Source organism: Malaya genurostris, chromosome 3 (assembly GCF_030247185.1).
Source record: "Malaya genurostris strain Urasoe2022 chromosome 3, Malgen_1.1, whole genome shotgun sequence".
Taxonomy (NCBI): Eukaryota; Metazoa; Arthropoda; class Insecta; order Diptera; family Culicidae; genus Malaya; species Malaya genurostris.
This window is the reverse complement of record NC_080572.1, coordinates 181,801,876-181,828,877: the sequence shown is the minus strand read 5'-3', so window position 1 is coordinate 181,828,877 and position 27,002 is coordinate 181,801,876. Positions and strand designations below refer to the sequence as shown.

The window sequence follows — 27,002 nt, the reverse complement described above, 5'->3', positions numbered from 1 at the left end:
GAGTCTCGGCAAAAAAATGCCGAGATTTGCACAGCCGAGTAATCAGCAATCATCTCGGCAAAAATAAAATTACTGAGCGTCTCGGCACCCTCAAATTTGACAAACGTCAAATATTGCCGAAATCGTCAGCATAAGATTTACTGTTTGCTCAGTGGAACGTTCACTGAATATTCGGCAATCCAACAAAACGAAAAAATGAAAAAAATAAATTACCGAATCATCAGTATTTTAAAAGCTAGTCAATTAATTTTGTTTGTAATTTCTCAACATTATAAACACGCCATTCAGGATCAAAAATTTTATTAACACTTAAAGGAGGCTTACAAATTTGTTGCCAGTAGTGCTTAAAACCTCTACCTGAAAACATGTAGCATAAAAAAAAAGCGGCGTTTCCAGATGCAATCACCTTCAGTCGAGTTGGACATATGAAAATAAGAATATATATTGATTTTTGGCTTACAAAAATGTTCAATATTTAATGAGACATATACGGTATTGTTCAAAAAATAAACTTACTTTGATCTATTGAATTATTCCATGCATTGGATTATTTTTTCGCATATCCCCCAAAGTTTTGTCTCGAGGACGCTTTGAGCCCCGTGTTGGGTGCTTTTCCCTTATAATCGCGAGTGCTCTGATAAAGTCGCTTTTTATAAAGCGAAACATGTCACTATATTTATTCAATATTTTTACTTGCAAGTGGTTCCACGCTTCTTCGAAGATTATCCATTTTTTCACTCGAGGATTTCATTAGAAAATAATCGCACAATGCGAAGCGAAAATGTAACGCAGCAATAAATGACACCTGTCGTGCTGATTCTCGGCAACTGCTAGCGCATATTCCGAAATCTCAGCAAACATCTCTGCTGATGTCGGCATATCTGTTGTTTACTGATAAATTCAGCAAGCAATTATGCCAAATTTCGGCAAAATGAAACATTTTACCGAAATATCAGTGAATGCATTTAACGAAGTTCAGAAACATGCGTATTGATTACTGAGCAATCAGCAAATTTACGTGTTGCTGATCAGTTTCGGCATTTTATTATGCCGAGCTCAAGAAATGGTTTTAAGTGTGTATATATATATATATATATATATATATATATATATATATATATATATATATATATATATATATATATATATATATATATATATATATATATATATATATATATATATATATATATATATATATATATATATATATATATATATATATATATATATATATATATATATATATACATATATATATATAAAAGGTGATTTTTTTGAGGTTAGGATTTTCATGCATTAGTATTTGCTCAGATTTTTTGAGGTTATGATTTTCATGCATTATTATTTGCTCAGTATGCTCTGACATTTCATCATGAAGCCGAACGATCTGCCACAACGTCGAATTTTCAGTGAATGGGCCCTAGAAAAGTTGGCAGAAAATCCGCTTTTTTATCGACAAATTTTGTTCAGCGATGAGGCTCATTTCTGGTTGAATGGCTACGTAAATAAGCAAAATTGCCGCATTTGGAGTGAAGAGCAACCAGAAGCCGTTCAAGAACTGCCCATGCATCCCGAAAAATGCACTGTTTGGTGTGGTTTGTACGCTGGTGGAATCATTGGACCGTATTTTTTCAAAGATGCTGTTGGACGCAACGTTACAGTGAATGGCGATCGCTATCGTTCGATGCTAACAAACTTTTTGTTGCCAAAAATGGAAGAACTGAACTTGGTTGACATGTGGTTTCAACAAGATGGCGCTACATGCCACACATCTCGCGATTCTATGGCCATTTTGAGGGAAAACTTCGGAGAACAATTCATCTCAAGAAATGGACCGGTAAGTTGGCCACCAAGATCATGCGATTTGACGCCTTTAGACTATTTTTTGTGGGGCTACGTCAAGTCTAAAGTCTACAGAAATAAGCCAGTAACTATTCCAGCTTTGGAAGACAACATTTCCGAAGAAATTCGGGCTATTCCGGCCGAAATGCTCGAAAAAGTTGCCCAAAATTGGACTTTCCGAATGGACCACCTAAGACGCAGCCGCGGTCAACATTTAAATGAAATTATCTTCAAAAAGTAAATGTCATGTACCAATCTAACGTTTAAAATAAAGAACCGATGAGATTTTGCAAATTTTATGCGTTTTATTGTTTAAAAAAGTTCTCAAGCTCTTAAAAAATCACCCGTTGTATATATATATATATATATATATATATATATATATATATATATATATATATATATATATATATATATATATATATATATATATATATATATATATATATATATATATATATATATATATATATATATATATATATATATATATATATATATATATATATATATATATATATATATATATATATATATATATATATATATATATATATATATATATATATATATATATATATATATATATATATATATATATATATATATATATATATATATATATATATTGTCATTGTATATATTAAATCGTTGAATATTCTCGTGAGCGAGGCAATGACTTACACGGAGATATAAAGAACAATCTGTTAACATCATTTCATTAGTGAAAACAGATAGAGCAGATATTGACTTTCTATGCAACGGAATACATATTTTCTATGAAAATATCTGGCATCTCTGTACACAGCCGATGAAACACACACACTTTACACGCTTAAAAATAGTTACTCAAAAATGAGTAAGATGCCACTCATCTATAGAAAAAGTGGAACAACTCTAATTTAGAGTAACTCTTTAGTTACTCAAATTTGAGTTCTTCCACAGGAAACGATTTTTGGGTAAAATCTACTCATTTACTGAGTAATATTATTTGACCATGTGCCAAAAATAGAGTAATTAGTTAAATTCTGAATTAAATTTTATTCCACATATACCAAATTTGCGTAAAATTGCGAATATTAGGACGAGGTAAATAAGATTGAAATATGGGTATGTTTGGTAGTGAGAAAGCAATGTTATTGGCAATAACGTTTTCCATAGCTAGTGTTAGTAACTTATTGCCTTTTATTAACTTATAAAACCAAGACGCTAAAACTGTAGAACCGATTCAAAACGGTTCTGCCAATCTTGTATGGCAAGAATCCGACATAAACAGAACCGTTAATAACCGCTAGGCAAATTCTCTGCAGGAAACGGTTGTTGCATTGTTGCCAGACTTTTGCCGGAATTCTGGAGGGAAATCTGCCAGCCGTCTGGAGGGAAATCTGCCCGCCGCGTACAAGTGGGCGAGTGAAAACGTCGTTGCCAAAGTGCATCGCATCAAAACGCTTCGTTTCAGGTCATCATTTCATACATATAGTTGTAAAATGAAAATAGGTAATTGATATAGGAGTCAATGGGAATGACAGTGTTGAGTTAATTCCGATTCCAATTGAGAAATCAGTCTTGTGATGAAAATTCACTCATATTGCTACTGTGACAACTTAAAAACTCTTCGAAATGCACATTATTCTACATTATACATCCACATGCATCTCTACAAAATATCAACGCAAATGTCTCAATGGAGAGAAACGACTGACAGCTCGTAACAAAGTTTTTTCTGTCAACCGGAATGTTTTATTGCTTAGACTTTTCTTTACTTTAATTTTAATTTTGCTATTTAAGTTCTTACTAGTAAGGTTCAAAACGTGAACTCTTTTTCCATTTCCATCAAATGAAAGATAAAAAGTTACTTGCTAGGTTTGGCAAAGCGGTCATAATTTTTACATCGTGATAGATTTTATTCATATAATATAACGACACACTATTGTTTACAATTTTATATATATTTCGAATTACATGTTAATGTTTTTTTATATCCTTATAAAATTTCAATATTTTCTTATTGAATTACAACATTTTGAGGAGGCATTGTTCGAGTGAAATAGACGGAATCATGAATGCGGAAATTAATTTGCTATTGAGCTCATTTTATCTATAGTATTCAAATTGTAAAATAAAAGTCCGTGTTGGCCTATTGAATACATCAATAACTCCTGCAAACACAATGTACTTTCCTGGCACAGAAGAATTATTAGGGATGTGTTTTACACCTAGTACATTCAACGTCTGTACACATTAGGGTTTTTTTAGAGAGCAAAATGCTTTAAAAGTTCATCCTTCCGTGCTTTGAAACTTCTTCCTTGCGTCCTGACGAATAGTTTTAATGTTCACATTTTCAATACATGGAGTTACAAGCTATTACTCCTAGAATAATAGGTTGAATTAGAAATGAATAGACTAATAAGATAACTTACAATCTTTCAACCTTACGAAGCGTTTGTGTTTAATTAACAGATTCGAACATGACTGGTGTAGGATTTCTATTGAAAATGAAATCAACTCACTGATTGCTGTCAATAATATTATAAATTGATGATATACCCAAAAAGATCTGAAAAGCGAGGTTTACTTTTCACATTCTTATTATATTGGAAAAAAATGACGCATAGGAGAATCAAGTTAAGCGAAGTTAAGTGAAACGCTAGCATATTTATCATTAGAAACAGTGAAATGAATTACTGTCATCCCTCTCGATAGGAGTAAATAAACAAAGAGAAATTGTCTCTCACTCACGAGGTTTTGAGATATTGGTTGTTAAGTATTTTTACATGTATCGTTTGAATAGGAACCCTCGTAGAATTTGGTTAATGACCAGTTTCAGTTCAATTATTATTTGCTTCAAAACAATAAGCGTCTGATGGCTACACGCGTTGTAACTATGACAATGTTCATTCATGTGTTAATATCATCAAGTTAAGTCCCTGACTCAACTTTATTTTTCGATACATCCATGCAGCGCGAAGTGCGTGGAATCCCGGATCATCTACGTTCGACGGAAATCCCAAAAATATTTTCAAGTAAGTTCAGGCATATTGACTCTGAGAAAATGTTTTACACGGACGGATCGCGAATTGAAGAAGCGACAGGGTTTGGTATGTTCAACAATAATGTTTCGGCCTCATTTAGGCTTCAAGAACCTGCATCTGTTTATATAGCAGAGCTAGCAGCAGTTCAATATAGTTTGAGTGTAATCGTCACATTAATTCCAAACCATTATTTCCTCTTCACAGATAGTCTGAGTGCAATTGAAGCCATTCGCTCAAACATGACTGGCAAGACTGAACCGTTTTTCCTGGGCAAAATAAAACAGTGCCTGAACGACATATTGAACAATAATTATCTAATCACTATAGTCTGGGTCCCGGCTCATTGCTCCATTCCTGGCAATGAAAGAGCCGATATTTTAGCCAAACGTGGTGCTATTGAGGGTGAAATTTATGAGAGACCAATTGCTTTTAACGAATTCTATAGCTCGTCTCGCCAAAGAACACTTGCCAGCTGGCAAGCTTCTTGGGATAAAGATGATCTGGGTCGGTGGATGCACTCAATTATTCCGAAAATATCGACAAAGGCATGGTTCAGGGGACTGGATGTGAGTAGAGATTTCATTTGTGTGATGTCTAGACTCATGTCCAATCACTACACGTTAGATGCACATCTCCTTCGAATTGGGCTCTCCGAGACTAATCATTGTGCTTGTGGCGAAGGTTATCGAGATATTGATCATGTCGTTTGGACATGCGTGGAGTATCGTGATGTCAGATCTCAACTAATAAATTCTTTGCGTACCCAAGGTAGACTATCCAATATCCCAGTTCGAGACATTCTTGCTTGTCGTGACCTTTCATACATGAAACTTATTTATCATTTCATAAAGAAAACTGGAGTTTCAATTTAATAAAGGCCCCTTTCAAGACTTAGTTCTGATCCCAGCTGCGTCCATGAGTTCAACCAATAGCTAAATTAGAATAAAAATAATGTAATGATACAAACAAACTCGAAACAGTTTATGAAATTATTAACAAAATGTCTGAAAATAACAGCTTATTTTATAATTTATAGAAGTTAATCGTTTGGTTCAAATAATATTTTCGAGTAGATTTCATAATTAATGACGAGTTACCTAAGATGATATTTAAGTAATAAGAGAATATGTTTTAATAAATGCAAAACGTTGTGACTATGTTAGAATTAAATTAGGATAAGAATATTATGTAAAAGTGATGCTACGGCGAAGAAAAACTTATGTAAACTGCCTTAAGAAATAAACGTATTTATGAAAAAAAAAAAAATCATCAAGTTACAATATGGACAAAATTTCGAAATTTTGTTGCGTATCCATTCCGTATATTCCTAATGTGCAAAGCGAAAATCAATGTAAGCAAGTAACTATTGTATGCGGACTGTTTTACATATTTTCTTCCTCGTATCGATTAACTGTTTATAAAATTAATAAGTTTGTAAGTTGTTCGAAAATTATCATCATAAAATAAAATCGTTTCATTTCTCCAGGTTGAAATCTTTAGGTTGTTTATATATAAAATTGAGCTTACTTGAAACTTTGAATTCATCATAATTGACTTCTAGTTAAAGGACGTTATTCAAAAACTTAACAATGTAAAACTTAACAAATTTGTGGAAAGGGATCACAATTGAATTGAATCAATTATCAAGAAAGAATCTAATTGTCAATTTTATCATTCGCTAACAATCTAAGCGCTTAAACTAGAGCAAGTTTGAAATTAGTCAATTGAATAAGTTCTTAGTTTAGTGTATCATCATCATTATCATCTTTATTTTTGTATTTATTATGGAGACCCTAGAAACGTTTCATTTTTAATGTTATGGTGCTCGGTCGTGTCTTGAATACAACCCACTAATTTTTTTATGTAATAATTATTAGAATTACTACGTCAGATAAATAAGCAAATACAAGTAGTGACGTAGCTCTCTGTTCTGGTATCAAAGCAATAAGCTTGTGATCGATGTTCTCTATTATTAATTTTAATTTGATCAATAGGGTATGAAGTACATATTCATACCTAGTAGTGATTTCAATGAGTGTAAGAATTCTCACGGTTGTTTGGCAAATCAGTTTTAGTCAGTATGTTAGTTTGTTCCAAACGACATTTCGATAAAAGCAACAAATATTTCGTTTTTGCGTTCCTGTCAATTTCTTGACAAACAATTTCACAGTGAATTCATTTTGAAAAATTTGTTATGAATGAACGAACTTTAGATAAAATTAAGAATTGTTGCGCTTTAAATTCACAAAATTTTTAGTTGAAATAAATTACCTTAAATTTAGCTATTTCAACTAACGCTTTTGTTTGTTGACATCATACATTTTTTGTTTGTTTTTAAAAATAAAATGATTTCTTTCAAACTAATTTACCTTATATTTTATACTACTTTTATTTCGATTTATGTTGGTTTAAAAAATTTCTGGAAAACAATTATTTTTAATTTTGAAATTTTTTAACACATTTGATCGTTTCGTCATTCCCTGTAAAGCCCTGTTTTTTTTATTTTTATAGCATCTAAATGATTCGGTGCTCCATCTGTCCGACCAAAACAGAGAACCTGCATCAAATATTTTTTGTAAAGAAAACTTGTTATGTAATCTTATGCAAATTTTTAAAATATACTTAATCATCAATACATACACTTGAATTGTTGGAAGCCCCCTATGAAATGAAAGAAGCAGATCAAATTTTACTTATGAAACACGTACGAAAATGCTGTGGTTTATACGCACGAGAAAAAATTGTTCTGGTTTATATGAATTAAAACTAATGCAGTTCATTTAAACAGTAAACATAGTTGTATCATTACACAAATAATATCCTAGATAAATTGTACCAAGTTTTTTCTTGATACGAAGGTATAGCAGGATTGTGTCAACGAGGACATTGCCGATAACATTAAATCAACTTTGGTTGACATGTAAAAAAAGTCAGTTTATTTCAACGATAAACTCAGCCGGAACAAATATATTTTTGGTTTGGTTAGACCGAAATTTTTATTCAAATCGAACAGAGATCATTGTTTTTGTTGAAGGGAGAAATTGGTTTGTAACAATCATATTCTAGCTTGAAATGAATATAAACAAAATTTAAAAAACTACTAACTGTTTTGTTATTTTAAACATGCTCAATTTCTCTGCGCGTAGATCGGCAACACGACATTTTACTGATTGTTCAGTAATGCACATGCTTTTCACACAATTCGTAAAAGTAATATGTTGATATCTCGGTAAAGTGCGTTTTTCATTGTCGAATTTCGGCAATCGAAATCAGTATATCAGTATCAGTATTTCGAACAACTTTTACTGAAACTCCGTGAGACAATATTTGTCATCTAATGTCTCTTGTCGATTTAACAAAGCACCACATAGCCATTGCTCGAGCTGGTAAACACATAAATTGGATGAAGGAAAAAGATTTTTAGATTTCGTGAAAAGATAAGTGGAATAAAAAACTATCTGCTTTTCTTATATACTTTACATAAATATTTGCACTTTACATAAATATTATAATAATTCATTGTGCTTCAATTGAAAACTGTCTTTTCGAATCGATGCGTGGATGTGTTCAAACAGTAGATGCAATAAAATTCCTAATCGACACAAAACTGGCTGAGCTTTGTTTAAAACCTGGCTACTTTTATTTATGTTCATTACGTGAGATTCTAATTTGCACTTGTATATCTAAAACAAAGATGAGTATTACATAAAAAAATCAATTTTATGTACATAACAGCTATTTTGGCGTACAGTTAAAACTACCCTAAACTTCTAGTCTTGAATAATTTAATTATTAGTCTCAATTTGTTTTCTATCACAAAATTAGCTAAAAATCTTACAGATTCGTAAAATCTCAAAAAGTTAATGTACCAGAACATATAAAACATTACCCGGTAGCATAAGCGAAACTCAAATCAACACGAAACAACGACACGCAGTTTCTCTCACCTTGATATACATATGCCTAACTCTAATACCGATACAATCGAATGAAATATCGTTAGTAAAAGAGCGCCCATGCGCATCGCGCAACGAATTCTCCGCTCTGCTTTAATTTCGTCCTTCATCAATGACGTCACGGATGTAGCCGGTAGGAAGTACAAATCATATTACATAATTTATATAAAGATGACGCAATTGTTTTCCTGCTGGTTTTGCCACATGACGCAACCGAAGCTATTTTCATTTAGGAAAATCCTAGAATATCACGTGTACTAACGATTTTTCTCGTCACTCTTTTTTCGCAGCATTCTGATAGGCGAAAGTGAAGTGATCAAGATTAGTGATTTCGGGACCTCGCGTGAATGGAATGAGATCAGTACAAAGATGAGTTTTGCCGGTACGGTAGCATGGATGGCACCGGAGGTAATCCGAAACGAGCCTTGCAATGAGAAAGTCGACATTTGGTCCTACGGAGTCGTACTGTGGGAGCTGTTAACCGGTGAAGTGCCATACAAGCATGTAGACTCGTCACAAATTATCTTCGGTGTTGGCAACAACTCACTTTACTTGCCCATCCCCGGCAGCTGTCCCGAGGGCTTTAAACTTCTGCTGAAGCAATGCTGGAGCCCAAAACCCCGGAACAGGCCATCATTCAAGATTATACTCACCCATCTGGAAATTGCTGGACGAGAGCTGTTACAACAATGCACGGAAGATCAGGGTTACTACGAAACTCAGAAGTCGTGGCGGGAAGAGATCAGAAGTCACATGCAGAAACTCACCACTAATGGCATGAATATTCAAAAGTACGAACAGGAGCTAATTAAAAAAAGGAAGGACGAATGGAAACATGCTCAAGATATTCGCTTGGTCTACGAACGGAAGCTAGAGCGGGCCAACACGATGTACATGCAACTGAGTGCCGTCTGGGTTCAGCTCCAGCAGAAAGAAAGGGAAATCGCAGAGTAAGTATAAATATAATCCCCGGAATTTAGCAAAGGGTAGCTATCAAACTACATTATTTATTTCAGACGTGAGAAACAACTTCCCGGCTATAAGCTACGAAAATGTGGCATCCTTCTGAGGCGTAATGGCGATAAGACAAACCGGAAACGAGCTCCGTTTAACATTCCAGCAGCAATGGTCACCTCCCCTGGCCACCAGCAACAGCTTACGATAGCAGCAACGCAGGCCGTTCCTGGCGAATCGACTACACCCAGTCCAACTTCCGTTCCAAACAGCCCCATGAAGGCAACGTTATATGCTCAATTAGACGGTACGACTCACAATCCTAAATCGGTGGTCATAATTCCACCGGGGGTAACATCGTCCGGTGCGAACTCTTCTGGCAGAGCAAAAAAATTCCGTCACCGACGCGTTGGCTCGGGAACTTTCAGCTCACCAAAGTCCAGTCCGTGCCGGGATCGAAGGGTACAAAGTGAACCGGAAACGAGAACCATTCGGCTAGTCGATACGGAGACTCAAACTGATGCGATGGATATTAGCGAGACTGACGCGAGTCCTAGTCCTAACGCGGCTTCGAAACGAATGTCGACCAGCTTACGGGAAGAAACGAACGTGGAAAAGGAACAACGGGATGAAATTCCTCCATTGGTTGCTGCTTCGCAGATTTACAAATGTGGAAAACCTCAGTCGGAAGACGACGGTGAAGTGCCTGAAGATGAAGAGAATGGAAACTCAATATCGATTATGACGAATAGCCGAAGTAGTGATATGTTGACAAATAGTAATCATCAGCAGCAGCTTCCCAATCCAGACGAGGATGATGACAACGATGATGATGATGATAATGATGCCGATCAACCGGTCTGTTCTAGTCCTGATCCAATCATGGACGCCATGAACAGTAACGAAAGGTTAGATCGAGACTGTAGTGATGACGACAAGATAGATACTCTGAATCGAAAGGTTAGTTTCATCTCGGAAAAATTACAACAGCAGAGCGTCTCTAGTGGAAATAGCCATGCGCAACAACTCACGGATTACAGTAACATCTTGAATGACAATGTTATTGTGTATCGCTGTAATAAGATCTTAAACGGAAGCATGGGCAAAGGATCCAAACGATTGGACAGTGCAATTTTGATGAAACATCCGACAGCAGGCAATAATTTGAATGCTGGCGGCAGTGCAATCGGTGCTTACTTATACAGTGGCAACGGACCTAATGACGAATCTCCACATCATCTGGCCCGGCAAGCGATCCAGGACGAAGAACTGTGCAATGATAGTTGGACCGACGAGGAGGGTGAAGATCCGGTTGAACAGTACAATTATGCGCTTCGAAGAAAGAGGTAAGTTTTTATTGTCCTGACCGGATTCAATAAATGTAGGCTCTTATCTCTGATAAATGGCGTGGTCATGCGCGGGTGGCCAATGGTTGACAAAAGTAGTACATATACTACAGCTATTGTTTTAATCAGTACAAAATAAGCACGTTAAATAACCTGTTCTGATAAAAGCTACTTGAAATCTAAAATGGGTATTAGTATGAGTTTACACTATTATCTAAAATTCGCTCAGTGACTAATGCGCGATGGAATTCTCCCCGTCTTATTTATGGACATGAGATGAGATAAGAAGAAATAGCTTTTGCAATTTGTTTGTAAAACGTCAGCTGAGCAAATCCTAATGTCTTTAACAACAGAAGTGGCAGCATCAGAATTGATTTGTTTCGATTAGGATGAAACATTGAACACGTCTCCAGTGTGGAAAACCGGTAATTTTTCACGGATAGGAAGACCGATTCTACTCAAGATTGACTTTTGAAAACGACGAATGCATTGCATGCATTTTTCCATGTTAACCGGCTGAAATGTACCCCACAAGAGCGCTTACGTTGGTGTTCTGTTAAAATCGAAAAATTTTTAAATTTAATTATAACTTTTTTGTGAGCAAAATATCTAAACAATTAAATGTAAGCGAGGAAAATGTAAATGCTATTATTTACTACAACATTGCTGAAGAATAGCAATGTCTATCTTGTATACTGAAGTAACCACTTGATAAAAAATATTATGAGTAGTGGTATATACGAGTGATGCGAGTTTTCGTGAATGCATGTCTGTGATGAAACTGACGCAACATCAACCACCACACAAGACATCAATATACTAAAATCGGTCTAATAACAGTTGTATAGATCCAATGAATGTATCTGGGTTTGAGTCTCCCTGATTTTCCAAAAACTAAAAACCATTCAAGTTCTCTTAATTCCGAAGATAATTCGAAATGGACAACACTCTTCATATGCAACAACTATGGGTGAGTTTGTTTCATCGACAACATTATCCAAGTCAAATGGGGATTCAATTATTGGATAGTAATCGTGAAATTTAGTCGCCAAGTTCTCTTAGTAGAGGTGGTCCCAGTGGTCGAGCCAGCTTACTTACTACTTGTGTGAAATTCTGTCGGCGCAAAGAGTTGCGTCCAAAACAAACTTTAAAAATGCACATTTAATTTATAACTTTCATATATTAATTCAAAACAAATACATCATATTAACATATCATTTGCGAGCATGGTGCCCTCATGCGAGCTCGCATCGATTCTTGTACATACAAGTAGGCGAGAGAAATGTTATATTCGTGCACGCGAAAGTTGAACTGCGCACCCATATAATTGACATGATTCGTTCAATGTGATGCCGTGCGATGGCGTTGCTGAACTAAGGATTGATTTCATTCCAAGCTGACAGGGCCAGTTCAAAGTTAATGCGATACACCCCATATTGTCGAAATGACGGAATGAGCAATGAATTCTTAATCGACTGTTCGTTTCTGGGTGCTTGATCAACCCGATTGACAGTGACATTATAAATGTCATTGATATTTCGCTCATTCTAAGATTGTGTTAGTGTGAAAGTTAGGCGACTTACGCCATTTCATTACACTCCAGCTAGAGGAATAGATGAATTTCAACAGTTTATGCTGGAATTTTAAGAAGAACTGGTTAATTACTAGTTTTGTATATCCAAAAAGCTTGAAGATTCAAATTTATATATCCAGTTGTATAATTTTTTATTTATAAATAAAATGAAAATCAGCACGAAAACGTGCAAAATCGGGAAAAATAAAAAGAAAACGAATTGACAATTCAGTCCACATCTTCTCACTCAATTCCGATAAATTTCGCCTCCAATCGGTTAGAGGCGAAATTCATTCGGAATCGGTTGTTGCACTGGAGCTGGAATTCATTATGATTTCAACATGGAATTCCGAATGAAAATTTCTCGCCGATTCGGAATTCATTCGGATCTGATAACGTGGGACGCAATCCCGCATACACATGGCTGCCATACGGCTGACTAAACGCTGTCAGCGGGCAAAATATGGCTGGCAGCCATTCTGGTGACCGACTGTTTCAACGCTGCCTCAAACGATACAACCGTATCCACCAGGATTTTTCCACATCGAAATTTTTGACATTTTCAGCGAAGGTGAGAAGATGAAAACGCTCGGCTAACTAAGATACAGGCGGCTATGTTTTGCCAAATTGGATTTGACAGCCGTCACTGAATCAATTTTGGTAGCCGTCTGGTGACCATGGCTGCCCAGGTAGCCAAAAAACCGTGCGGAGGCCGAACGGGATGAACTGTAAATAGTACACGCAACTAAAAGAAAACCGTTATTAAAAGTTCATATCGTTTAGTTTTGCTAATATATTAAATATATCAGAAGTGATCCACCCCTTAGTTCAAAACCTCTTCGCTTCTATATTGAGCTTGAGTTTGGGCTTGAGTGACCACCCCTGGGTGCTACTCCTTTACTGATCGCAATTAGCTGAAATTGTACAGGGAATTTGTAGATGATCCGACCTGGGACTGGAAAATTATTCTTCAATGTACATCTTCTGGTAACTCCAGAATTGGCGCCGACCAGGTTGGCGGTTAAATGCATAGGGCGCTGGTCTTACAAGCCAATTGTCGTATGTTCGAGCCCCAACCTGGAAGGATTCTTAGTGTCAGGAGGATCGAAGTACTAGTCATGCAATGATTCTGTACGCTATGAATCAACTGCATAGTCTATTGAAACAGAAATACCAGATTCCACAAAAGGAATGTAATGCCAATCCGATACTGCCTACCCGGGAAGTCTTGATACACAATTCTTATTCGTGGAAACTGAAGGAAAATTTTAAATACTATCGCGTAACGAACAAAAACTTCCCTATTTTGTTTTTAATGGAATTGCTACCTGCTATTAAATAAACGAGTGAATATGATTTGCCTAAATTATATTCACATATATAGTTCATTATTCATTGTATTTACATATCATTGTATTCATTGTATTTACATATCATTGTATTTATTCATTGTATTTACATATTCTATCAATTAAATCAAATCACCAAACAGAGACAAAAAGATTTCACGCGCGTCTTGATTGTTTATTGTTTCCATTTTGTAACTTATCGCGAAAAATAATTTATTGATTATATTGGTTGGTCTGGGCAGCCGGCTATCGAGAAAAAAATAATTAAATTATCAAACGAACTACTAATAGTATTATCCTACTATTTATTCAATATTCCGAACTATGTTATTTCTGTTATTAACATTGCAATATTAACGGATCTTATAATCTGCATAGACAAGCAATAACATGGAAGAAGAAAAATACCAAATTAAACTTTTCTCAGAAGCTAACCGGAAATTGATAAGTTGAATGAAGAGATAATTTAGTGAAATAGAGTAAATAGATGTGAAACCAAGGGGAGGACGCTTAGAACAATGTGCCAATCACACATTAACACAATGCGTTGGTGCAATTATCAATATTGGCACTTTCGTTTTCATACAGTTGCACAATTGCGGCACACAAAGGGCTCAGTTTTGACAAGTAGCTGTTCATGGGGCACAGAGTGGCACAATTAGATTCACAATATATCACATGTTTTTTAGTGGCATAATATAGTTTGTGCTAGGCGACTCTCCCCTTGTGTGAAACGTTAAAAAAATCTCATAACTGAAGGGAAAAGGAAATTCCTGCAATCGCCGCCTTCTACAACATGTAAGCAGGAACCCAATGAATCTTTTCTTGGTTAAGTTTTTTTTTTCGTTGGATTCCACACGGCATCTTGGCTGGTACTGTACGGAGAAAGATAATAGGTACTGTTAATCTCCTAGTGGACCTCAGCTCCTTCAAAAACTCTTCTCTTCCATATCTCGAAACAGTTAGACGATTACAAATTTGTATTGCTCACAAACTCTATCAGTTCAGAGCCTCTCAAATTTATATTGTCAGAACTAATTTATATGTCAGAACTAATTGAGCATGCTGCCCACTTACAGGTGGTAACTTTTCTATATTAAAGTGTTTTTTTACCTTTTTTTACTATATATATATATAAAAAATAGGTATAGAATTCGCTCAAACTTTCGAAAAATTTTCCGAGGCCCGGAGGGCCGAATGTCATATACCAATCGATTCAGCTCGACGAACTGAGCAAATGTCTGTCTGTGTGTGTATGTATGTGTGTGTGTCTGTATGTGTGTTGTCAACTAAGAGGTCGAGATCTCAGACATGGCTGGACCGATTTTGATCAAACTAGTCGCAAATGAAAGGTTTCCCCGTCACCCAAAACGCTATTTAATGGTTTTGAGATCGGATGTTTACTTTTTAAGTTATACGGAGTTTTATGTCAAAATTTTCAGTTTTTTGACAGTATCTGTCACAATTGACCTTGAAAACAGAATATGTTTTCAGACTTAGATTCCGCACGGTAATAGCTATCCAACAAGCCATAGTTTGTTAAAATCCGTCCATTTTTAACGAAGATATCAATATTTTTGTGTAAACGACTTTTCCCCTTATTCCAGCAGTAGAAGTTTTGAGCACTGTATGACAAAGAAATGCTTGGGAGCAACGGAAAACACGATTTTTATACTGTGACATACAATTGTTTCTAAGTGCCCAAAAGACTGATTTTAGCACGGTTCGTTTTTGGCAACATAATCGTTCGAATATGGCATTTATAAACCAGATGATATCAGCATTTTCGAGTTGAAAGTAATTCCATAATTATATTGATTTAAACTATTTACAGCAATAAAAGCTGGAAGAACATAACTTCCATATACCATACGACTCAGTTCGTCTAGATCAGCAAATGCGTGTGTGACAAATAATTTCACTCATTTTTTTTCGGAGATGGCTAAACCGTTTTCTACAAACTCAGATTCATATGAAAACTAGTATACTTCCAAATTTGGATCCGACTTCTGATTTCGAAACCACAGGATGACATGTGAAACGAAATTAAAATAATACAATTCTATTTTCTCGTAGATGGCTGAACCGATCTAAAATTCAAATGAAATCTAAGAATCATCTATGATTCAAATGAGAGGTCTTAAAATTCTATAAAAATTAGTCAGATCCGATTTCTGGTTTAGGAGATACAGGGTGATTAGTATAAAAATGTCCATTTCACATAAATTATCAGGTTTATCGGGTTTGCAAATTTGGATAGTCGATTACCAAATAAATTTATTTCAGTTTAAGCGGTATTCTTTTTTGGATTCGGAATGTACCCCCAAATTTTAATTCGCACTACAATTTCTCAAAGATGTCTACACACTCCTCAGGTGAATTTATCTGATTTCGGCTACACCGATCTTAGAACTCCGGATCCAGTTTCGAATCGTTTCTCAAAGTTTAATCATTTTTTCAAAATGGCCAAATCGAACTTCAAAAACAAAAATTCAAATTAAAGGGCTTAAGGTCCCATACAAAATTGGTGAATTTCATCCGATTCTGGAATTACAGATGATAAATTTTTAAAATTCATACCGATATAGAAGATGTAAATTGTTTGGCGTATTAATTTAAGGCCATTCGAACCTTTTTGGGTTATGCTAGTTCCTGAATACCAGCTCTGGAAGTACCATAAATAATGACGAAAAACTCTAAAGTGGAACTTACTTCGACATCTCATGGAATGTTCAATCGAATGTCACACGTTAAGATTGAAATTCGATACGATTTGCAGATTCGAAATTACAGGGTAATGAGTGATTAAAATCTCAATTTGCCGTTTGAAACGACGATAATTAAAATAATGTCATGAGAACTAAAACACCTAAGAATATCCATGCAAAAAAAACACATGCGGATTGATAAAAAAAAGGTATCATCTCACTGCTAGGTGGATTAATCATGTTTTTCTGATAAAATAAAATATCGCCTATGAACAATACGACAATTAACATAACAAACAATTCAAAATTTTGTACGGAATTATAAGCAATCTTATCGTCTTCACATTCAAATGTGATGAAGTGGTTCTGAAAATAAAACTATATTGTGTATTTATACCTCTGGAATTGGAAATCGTCATCATCATAAACCTAAATGCAAGTGGATTGCTTTCTAAAATCAAGAAATTGTAACACTTTTTTTCTGAATTCGATGAATTTGGTTCGTTCTGCGTTAACAATGTATTCTATCTCGAATTGGAAAAACATTTTTTTAAGCCGTATTCACAGTTTTTTTCGTGCATGTTTGATGTATTTAGGGTTGTTTGATTCAGTGTAATGATTGGAAAAGCTGTCATATGTGTATAAAAAAAATTATGGTGTAATAGTAACCTTTTTCGCCACCGCATTGTTACTGTGATGTCCCTCGTGAATCGCAAGAGTGATCCATATTGATATTTAATATATTTGCTAAAATGCGATTGTGTCATTCAGTAATAGCCGTTCAACCGAGAAGGTTGTGTATAGAAGCGTACAGTTTAATAACGCTGGTTGGTTTACACGCGTTAAATACGACAACGGTTGAACTACAGGTAGAGACCTGTTGGCAGCAGCCGTTAAAACGTATAGTCGTGCTGCATAAGAGAGCCCTAGTGCTGGGCCAAGCTGGTGAAGGAAACAACAAAGGGCGTTTCCCAAACTCTACCCAGGCCGCAATATACAGCCACAAGTGCTGAGCAGGAGAGTGCAAAGGCACATCGAAGAGGAAGAGTGCAAATGCACATAGAAGCAGGAGAGTGCAAAGGCACACCGGTGCGAAGGCACTTCGGTGCAGAAGCATATCGGTGCGGAGCACTAGGAAGAAGGAGACAAGACAACTCGGTCTTTCCACTGCCATACAACACGCAGGTATACACCGGTGACCTGCGCTGGTTACAGCTGGCGAAGACGAAAGTAAATCGGAATTCGAGTGGTGCTGGATGTCAGGTAGCAGTAGCATCACATCGTATTCTATCGCTACAGTGAGCTTCAGCATTGTATCAACGTCCAGATACATCCAACAAGAACATCTAGAGCAACGAGGATCTACACGGCAGTGCAACGGAGATAGACAACAATTTCAAGGTAGAAGTTTTTTCTTTTCCTTTTGATTGAGTACTGTGTAGTGTTGGTTTCAAATTTTATTTTAAAGTTTGGTTAAAAATTTTTATGTAATGGATGAATCCATGGACGTAAATCCTAGCATGAATCCGATACCCCCACGAACGAAAAAATATCAGGAGAGCTCTTCTGGGCCTTGGATAGTCTTTTTTAGACGTATATCAAAGCCATTAAACATTTTACAAATTAATAAAGGTTTGACATCACGATACTCTTCAATCAAAGAGATCATAAAAGTAATTAACGATAAAATTCGTGTTGTGGTAAATAATTTGAAACACGCGAATGATATTGTCTCTTCGGAACATTTCATTAAAGAGTATAAAGTTTACATACCCTCCAAAGATGTCGAAATTGACGGTGTTGTTACCGAAGCGAGTCTTTCGGTAGATGATTTACTCAAGCATGGTGTTGGTCGTTTCAAGAACTCTATGCTTGAGGGTGTGAAAATACTGGAGTGCAAACAACTGTACTCAGTAGTTCATGAAGAGGGAAAGAAAGTTTATCGCCCATCAGACTCGTTTCGAGTGACATTTGCCGGGTCTGCGTTGCCGTCCCATGTCTATGTCGATAAAATTCGCCTCCCTGTTCGGCTTTTTGTTCCAAATGTAATGAATTGTACGAACTGCAAAAAATTCGGCCACACAGCTACTTACTGTAGTAATAAACCAAAATGTATTAAGTGTGAAGGGCCTCATAAAGATAATGATTGCAACAAGGAAATTGAAAAATGTATTTATTGTGGGAATAGTCCTCATGATGATATTTCAGTATGCACTGCATTTAAAGTGCACAAAGACAAAATTAAGCTTTCTTTAAAAGCACGGTCTAGGCGCACATATGCAGAAATGCTTAAAACGGTCATTGATGTCCCCCCTTTGGAAACCGAAAACGGGTTTTCAAATCTAGAGGAACCAGAGGACTCTGACTCTGACGAAAATAGTGAAGGTAATTCGTTTATCACTACCCAAGGGTCAGTTAAGAGAAAGAAGTCTTCCTCCAAATTACCAAAAAAGACACCTAAAATTTCATCTTCAAAAAAAGATCCCCGTGTTAAACAAAAAAAGTCAAAACCAAAGACTGTGCCTCCTGGTTTGTCAAATTCACAAACCAATCCAGGATCTAGTACAGAAAAAGATAATAATCCAGTGGGCTCCATTTCACAGCCACCAACAGGATTACTGAAGTTTTCGGAAATTGTTGAATGGATTTTCTCAGCATTCAATATATCTGAACCCTTAAAGACCCTCATAATGGCATTCCTTCCAATAGCTAGAACCTTTTTGAAGCAGTTATCAGCTCAATGGCCAATTGTCTCAGGTTTTGTATCTTTTGATGGATAATTTATCACCCGTCGCAAATGATACAATCACTGTCCTGCAGTGGAATTGTCGAAGCATCATGCCAAAACTTGATTCATTTAAAATATTATTGCATAGTCAAAAATGTGATGTATTTGCTTTATGCGAAACATGGCTTACTTCAAACATAGCTTTAAATTTTAATGATTTTAACATTATACGTCTCGATAGAGACTCTCCGTATGGTGGAGTGCTTTTGGGAATTAAGAAATGCTATTCCTTTTATAGATTAAACATCCCTTCAACTTCTAGTATAGAAGTTGTTGCTTGCCAAATAAACATTAAAGGCAAAGATATTTGCATAGCTTCGGTTTATATTCCTCCAAAAGCACAAGTTGGACAGCAACAGCTTAATGAAATGGTTGAAGCCCTTCCTGCTCCACGATTGATTCTGGGGGATTTAAATTCGCACGGTATTATGTGGGGTTCCGTTTACAATGATAGCAGATCATCTTTAATACAAAACATTTGTGACAATTTTAGCATGACGGTATTAAATATGGGTAGCATGACACGGATCCCAAGACCTCCGGCACGCCCAAGTGCATTAGATCTATCTCTTTGCTCAACATCAATTCGACTAGATTGCACCTGGAAAATACTGCCTGATTTACACGGTAGCGATCATTTACCAATCATCATCTCAATTAGCAGTAGCAATTGCATTGCTACTTCAGCTAGTATCCCATATGATTTGACAAAAAATATCGACTGGATTAAATACCAAAGTAGTATCTCTAGTATTTTGAATTCAATGGAAGAGCTCCCTCCACTTGAAGAATATGACTTCCTCGTTTGTTCGATTCTGGAGGCAGCAGAACAATCCCAAACTAAACGCTTTCCTGGGCCAACGACTAACAGAAGGCCTCCCAACCCCTGGTGGGACAAAGAGTGCTCAGAGGCTAAACTCGCAAAACAAAATGCTTGCAAGACGTTTCTAAAACGGGGAGGAGGAACTCCTCAGAATTTTGAAAAACTTATGGTTTTAGAAACCAAGTACAAGAGCATACTTCGAGCTAAAAAATGTAGCTTTTGGAGACATTTTGTCGAAGGTTTGTCAAGAGATACCTCAATGAGCACTCTTTGGAACACGGCCAGACGAATGAGGAATCGTAACGTGGGCAATGAGAGTGATGAATACTCGAACCGATGGATATTTGACTTTGCTAGGAAAGTTTGCCCAGATTCTGTTCCTACGCAGAGCATTATACGGGAATCTCCTCCAAATAATGGTTTTATTAATAACCCATTTTCAATGATGGAATTTTCTATAGCACTCTTGTCTTGTAACAATAACGCTCCAGGGTTGGACAGAATTAAATTCAACTTGGTGAAGAATCTGCCCAACCTCGCAAAAAGACGTTTGTTGGAATTGTTCAACAAGTTTCTTGAGCAAAATATTGTTCCACCTGACTGGAGACAAGTGAAAGTTATCGCCATTCAAAAACCGGGGAAACCAGCTTCCAATCACAACTCATATAGACCCATTGCGATGTTGTCCTGCATCAGAAAATTGTTCGAAAAAATTATTCTACGACGTCTCGACACTTGGGTCGAGACGAACGGTTTGTTGTCAGATACTCAGTTTGGCTTCCGTAGAAATAAAGGGACGAATGATTGCCTTGCATTACTTTCGTCTGACATCCAAATTGCCTTCGCTCAAAAGCAACAAATGGCATCTGTATTTTTAGACATTAAAGGAGCATTTGATTCAGTTTCCATTGATGTTCTTTCAGACAAGCTCCACCAAAATGGACTCCCAGCGGTTATAAATAATTATTTGCACAACCTTTTGTCAGAGAAACGCATGCATTTTTCACATGGCGATTTGGCAACACTCAGAAATAGTTACATGGGTCTCCCGCAAGGCTCATGCCTCAGTCCGCTCCTCTATAATTTTTACGTGAATGACATTGACAGCTGTCTAGTAACCCCATGTACACTAAGGCAATTGGCAGATGATGGCGTGGTTTCAGTTACTGGGCCCAAAGCTATTGATCTGCATAAACCATTGCAAGATACCTTAGATAACTTGTCCGTTTGGGCTGTTCATCTTGGTATCGAATTCTCTGCGGAGAAAACAGAGTTAGTCGTCTTTTCAAGAAAGCATGATCCCGCGCAGCTTCAGCTCCATATGATGGGAAGAATGATCCAACAGGTTTTAACTTTTAAATACCTCGGGGTGTGGTTCGATTCCAAATGCACGTGGGGAGGACACATTAGGTATCTGATAACGAAATGCCAACAAAGAGTAAATTTTCTTCGAACAATAACAGGATCTTGGTGGGGTGCTCATCCGCAAGATCTAATAAAATTGTATCAAACAACGATACTTTCAGTGATGGAATATGGATGCGTTTGTTTTCGTTCCGCTGCAAACTCTCATATTATCAAACTTGAGCGAATTCAGTACCGTTGTTTGCGAATTGCCTTAGGCTGCATGCACTCGACACATACAATGAGTCTTGAAGTTCTCGCGGGAGTTCTTCCATTAAAAGATCGATTTTGGGAGCTTTCATCACGCCTGCTAATAAGATGTGAGGTGCTGAATCCCATGGTAATTAATAATTTCGAACGACTAGTCGAGCTTCGATCTCAAACAAAATTTATGACAGTATATTTTAACCATATGTCACAGGAAATCAACCCTTCAAGATATATTCCTATCCGTGTCAGCATCCTAAGTGCCCCTGACTCAACTTTATTTTTCGATACATCCATGCAGCGTGAAGTGCGTGGAATCCCGGATCATCTACGCTCGACGGAAATCCCAAAAATATTTTCAAGTAAGTTCAGGCATATTGACTCTGAGAAAATGTTTTACACGGACGGATCGCGAATTGAAGAAGCGACAGGGTTTGGTATGTTCAACAATAATGTTTCGGCCTCATTTAGGCTTCAAGAACCTGCATCTGTTTATATAGCAGAGCTAGCAGCAGTTCATTATAGTTTGAGTGTAATCGCCACATTAATTCCAAACCATTATTTCCTCTTCACAGATAGTCTGAGTGCAATTGAAGCCATTCGCTCAAATATGACTGGCAAGACTGAACCGTTTTTCCTGGGCAAAATAAAACAGTGCCTGAACGACATATTGAACAATAATTATCTAATCACTATAGTTTGGGTCCCGGCTCATTGCTCCATTCCTGGCAATGAAAGAGCCGATATTTTAGCCAAACGTGGTGCTATTGAGGGTGAAATTTATGAGAGACCAATTGCTTTCAACGAATTCTATAGCTCGTCTCGCCAAAGAACACTTGCCAGCTGGCAAGCTTCTTGGGATAAAGATGATCTGGGTCGGTGGATGCACTCAATTATTCCGAAAATATCGACAAAGGCATGGTTCAGGGGACTGGATGTGAGTAGAGATTTCATTCGTGTGATGTCCAGACTCATGTCCAATCACTACACGTTAGATGCACATCTCCTTCGAATTGGGCTCTCCGAGACTAATCATTGTGCTTGCGGAGAAGGTTATCGGGATATTGATCATGTCGTTTGGACATGCGTGGAGTATCGTGATGTCAGATCTCAACTAATAAATTCTTCGCGTACCCAAGGTAGACTATCCAATATCCCAGTTCGAGACATTCTTGCTTGTCGTGACCTTTCATACATGAAACTTATTTATCATTTCATAAAGAAAACTGGAGTTTCAATTTAATAAAGGCCCCTTTCAATACTTAGTTCTGATCCCAGCTGCGTCCATGAGTTCAACCAATAGCTAAATTAGAATAAAAATAATGTTATGATACAAACAAACTCGAAACAGTTTATGAAATTATTAACAAAATGTCTGAAAATAACAGATTATTTTATAATTTATAGAAGTTAATCGTTTGGTTCAAATAATATTTCCGAGTAGATTTCATAATTAATGACGAGTTACCTAAGATGATATTTAAGTAATAAGAGAATATGTTTTAATAAATTCAAAACGTTGTGACTAAGTTAGAATTAAATTAGGATAAGAATATTATGTAAAAGTGATGCTACGGCGAAGAAAAACTTATGTAAACTGCCTTAAGAAATAAACGTATTTATGAAAAAAAAATGCGATTGTAGTTAATACGATATGATGTTTACTGAATTTTCCGAAAAATGCCATTGTGCTTAATTTTACGTAATTGCATCACCACTGATCTTCTACAAAGAGATGGATGGACTGATCTGATAAATTTTACGTTTTTCTTCTTTGACTCATCAATGTCTAGCGGTTTATGTTGAACTGCTACCGCGAAAAATTTTTCCTTTACCCCTAAATTTATGCTAGGTGCACATAAACATTTTGATTAATTTTACGTTTCGTCTTTGACTCATCAGTGCCTAGCGGTACGTATAATTAGTCAAAACGGATATGTGCTCCTAGCATAAATTTAGGGGTAAAGGAAAACAATTTTTTTCCTTTCCCTTCAAATTACCAACTTTGAATTATTTTCACAATTCACTTTTTTTCAATGCGTGTATCGCATTAACTTGGAATAAACTGTACTTTTACTTTTTTAAACGGAAATAATTGTAATTTTTGCGAATTGTGCATTTTTAAAGTGATCTGCCCTTGGTCTTCTGCTGAATTATTACAAATAATTCATAAATGATGTATTCATAGATGTTTTTTACGTTTTCCTTTTCCCTAGCATTGGTCGTTTGCCGATTAAACGTGGCCGCCGTTGTAAGTTACCCTCCGGATTGGGATTTTCCGGTACGACGTCTCCAGTTGGCACCACCAATAGCGTCGATTCGTCGCCGAGTCCAACTGCATGCCTCCCGGTTGCTGCCATCATGCATATGAAACATGTCTCCAACGTGACTGTTTCGGATGAGGAAAACACCTCTGAATACAGTCACGCTCCGTCCAGTCAGCGATCGACACTGGAGAGCAATCCGGAACTGGTGGCCGACATTAAACGGCACCGTACCGTCGGCAAACAGCAGCAAATCATGCAGAAGAGTACCACTTCAGCGAAAGATACCGACGATGATGATGATCATGACGACGACGACGATGATGGCGATATTGAAATTGATAATAATGATTCCAGTGACTCAAGCTCGGACGAGGACAACAATGCTTTTGGTTCGGCTGAACTGAAACGAACCGTTGAAAATAAAGATAAGGAAAATGGTAATTCTTATTAGGATTGGACAGTGAGTGACTGCGTTTGATGTAGGAGATCTTTTGAGAAACAATGTTGAGATTAATTTCGAAACCAATTCTGTACTCATGGAGCAATATTACGTTTAGAAAGCGTAGCAAGAGTGTGTGTTTTTGTTCTGTTTTTTTTCATATTCTGTTCTTTTTTTGTTAGACTAAGGTTGTAAATTCCGGTTCCGTTCCTAAGGAACGAACCCTTCTCGGTCCATTCCGTTTCAGCATTGTGAGAAAAGACTTCAATATATAATAGGCGATATTACTAAATAATGTAAACTTTATTGTATATTGATATAAAGAAGAGAGAGTAGGGTACAATAGGAGTCAAGATGAGCAGGAATTATCTTTAACGTAAAATGCATTGAAATTATTCTATGACAAGAGTTGTCATAGCAGTAAAATTGTGTCTATAGGAAGTAAAATGTTTAAGATACCTCTAAGGAGAAGGAATATTTCCATCTCCCCAAATGTGTATATTATTGTTTTTTACAACCTTGAGTTTACGAAAGTGATAATCGGTGAAGTTGTACGATTGTGTACGAATATATTCGCATAAGAGAAGTTCAATGTCAGATATAGTAATAAATAATACAAATAGATGCGACTTGATTTAGTATCAACATCTACGTCCAAACCCGTGATCAAAACCCCAATATTTGATTTTATTTTGTTGTTGCCCATTTTGCCCCTGTTATGTGAGTTTATTTATTCTTCTGCCAATGGCACATTTATTTGCAATATGACAATGAAGAAATCGCAACAAAGGTTCGATCACTCGGACAAATTATCGCCTTACAAAATTAACCGTGATTGAAAAACAAAATTATAGATGTAATTGCAGAAATCGTTCAAATTTTGGAACTGTACCTGCTGCTTGGTTGACGAAGCAGAAACAAATTTATTAATCCTGTCAGAATCTTTATCTGTAATGGAATTGGCGCTTTCGCTTCCCTCTTTTACACTTTCCTGATAAAATTCCAACGAAACCATCTACAAAAATAAAGGACAAAAAGTCAGCTAGCTTTTATATGTTGAAGAACAAATACTATTTTTGGAACAGTATTTCTTACGTTGCTATGTTTGACAGCAAATATAGACACTGCTTCGAGAAACAATACAACGTAGAACATTAAAAACAACACCAAGTCAGTACTTATTTTAATATATAATCAAATTTTTGCAACTCAAGCCCAATTACCAATGTTTCGATGTCTTTGAAAATAAAATACTGTAACCAAAATCGTGAAATTGAGACATAAAATTAAACAGAGCAGCAAACAAAGTCGATTCAAAATTGATATTACCTGCAGTATAGATTATAGAAAAATGTATGAAGCTAAGAAAAAGTTCCGTAAATATTCCAAATTATATCTTATACTGGTTGCATATGTAACAAAATTAAACACGATTCGAAATTATGTAACTCGCTTCTTTGAATACATACAGAAAGAGAAAGCAACAACAAAAGTACTAGTATATATACACCCAAACCTCCATTTACGTAACTTATATATGTATATATGTATTATTATACGTACGCATGTGTGCAAATATATGTATTTCTTAATACATATAAATATTGGTGAAGTAAAAGCGATCATTTATATGTATAAATATATACATATTTACGCAAACGACTGAGTGTGTAAGCATACATACATACATATATAAGGTTAGTAAATGGAGGTTTGGGTGTAGTACTAAGCGGACATCTACTTGAAAATGAGACTTCGGTGGTGACGTAAATAAATAATCAAACTTAAAATCTGCAAGTTTAATATCGTTAATTTATTTTCCGAATTTCTCATATCTATTGTATTGGGAATGCTTGAAACTTCAAGATCTACTGTTGTGTCAAATTTTATTTTTTTATTTTATTTTATTTCTTTGATTTGAAATGAGACTGGAGTGTGAAATCAAACATCACATTCCAAATGGAAAACACAGAACGAGATAACCTACGAGACATTTAAATGGTATTGGAAACATCTGTTCAGCCATTTCTTAAGTCCGTTATTTTTAACACCAATCACATAATTACTCAAAAGTTTTTGAAGTCTCAGAACTGTTTGAGAAATATTGTTGCGCGATAACACCAGATCTCGCTGTTTCATTCATGCATTAAAATAAAATTTTCGTTTCCGGCAAACTCTCGTACTACCTCCTCTCCCCCTTCTACCTTTTTCTTATAGAATTATACATACCAACCGACTGGCACCGTACTACGCAATCACGGTAAAATCAGACTTTTGAACAGATGTCAAAGGACCGGTTGTCATACACCAT

At 36.1% G+C, this 27,002-nt stretch overlaps 1 protein-coding gene across 2 annotated transcripts in view; it reads left to right on the top strand.

The window, feature by feature from the left end:
- LOC131439495 (mitogen-activated protein kinase kinase kinase 9) overlaps positions 1 to 25,369 on the top strand; it is a 97,670-nt gene extending 72,301 nt beyond the window's left edge. For both annotated transcript variants that reach the window (XM_058610577.1, XM_058610578.1), the window contains 3 exons: positions 9,124 to 9,783; positions 9,850 to 11,133; positions 24,202 to 25,369. In XM_058610577.1, the coding sequence (XP_058466560.1) occupies positions 9,124 to 9,783; positions 9,850 to 11,133; positions 24,202 to 24,703 (2,446 nt within the window). In that variant the 3' untranslated portion in view covers positions 24,704 to 25,369. The remainder of the gene's footprint in view (positions 1 to 9,123; positions 9,784 to 9,849; positions 11,134 to 24,201) is intronic.
- The last annotated feature ends 1,633 nt before the right edge of the window (positions 25,370 to 27,002 follow it).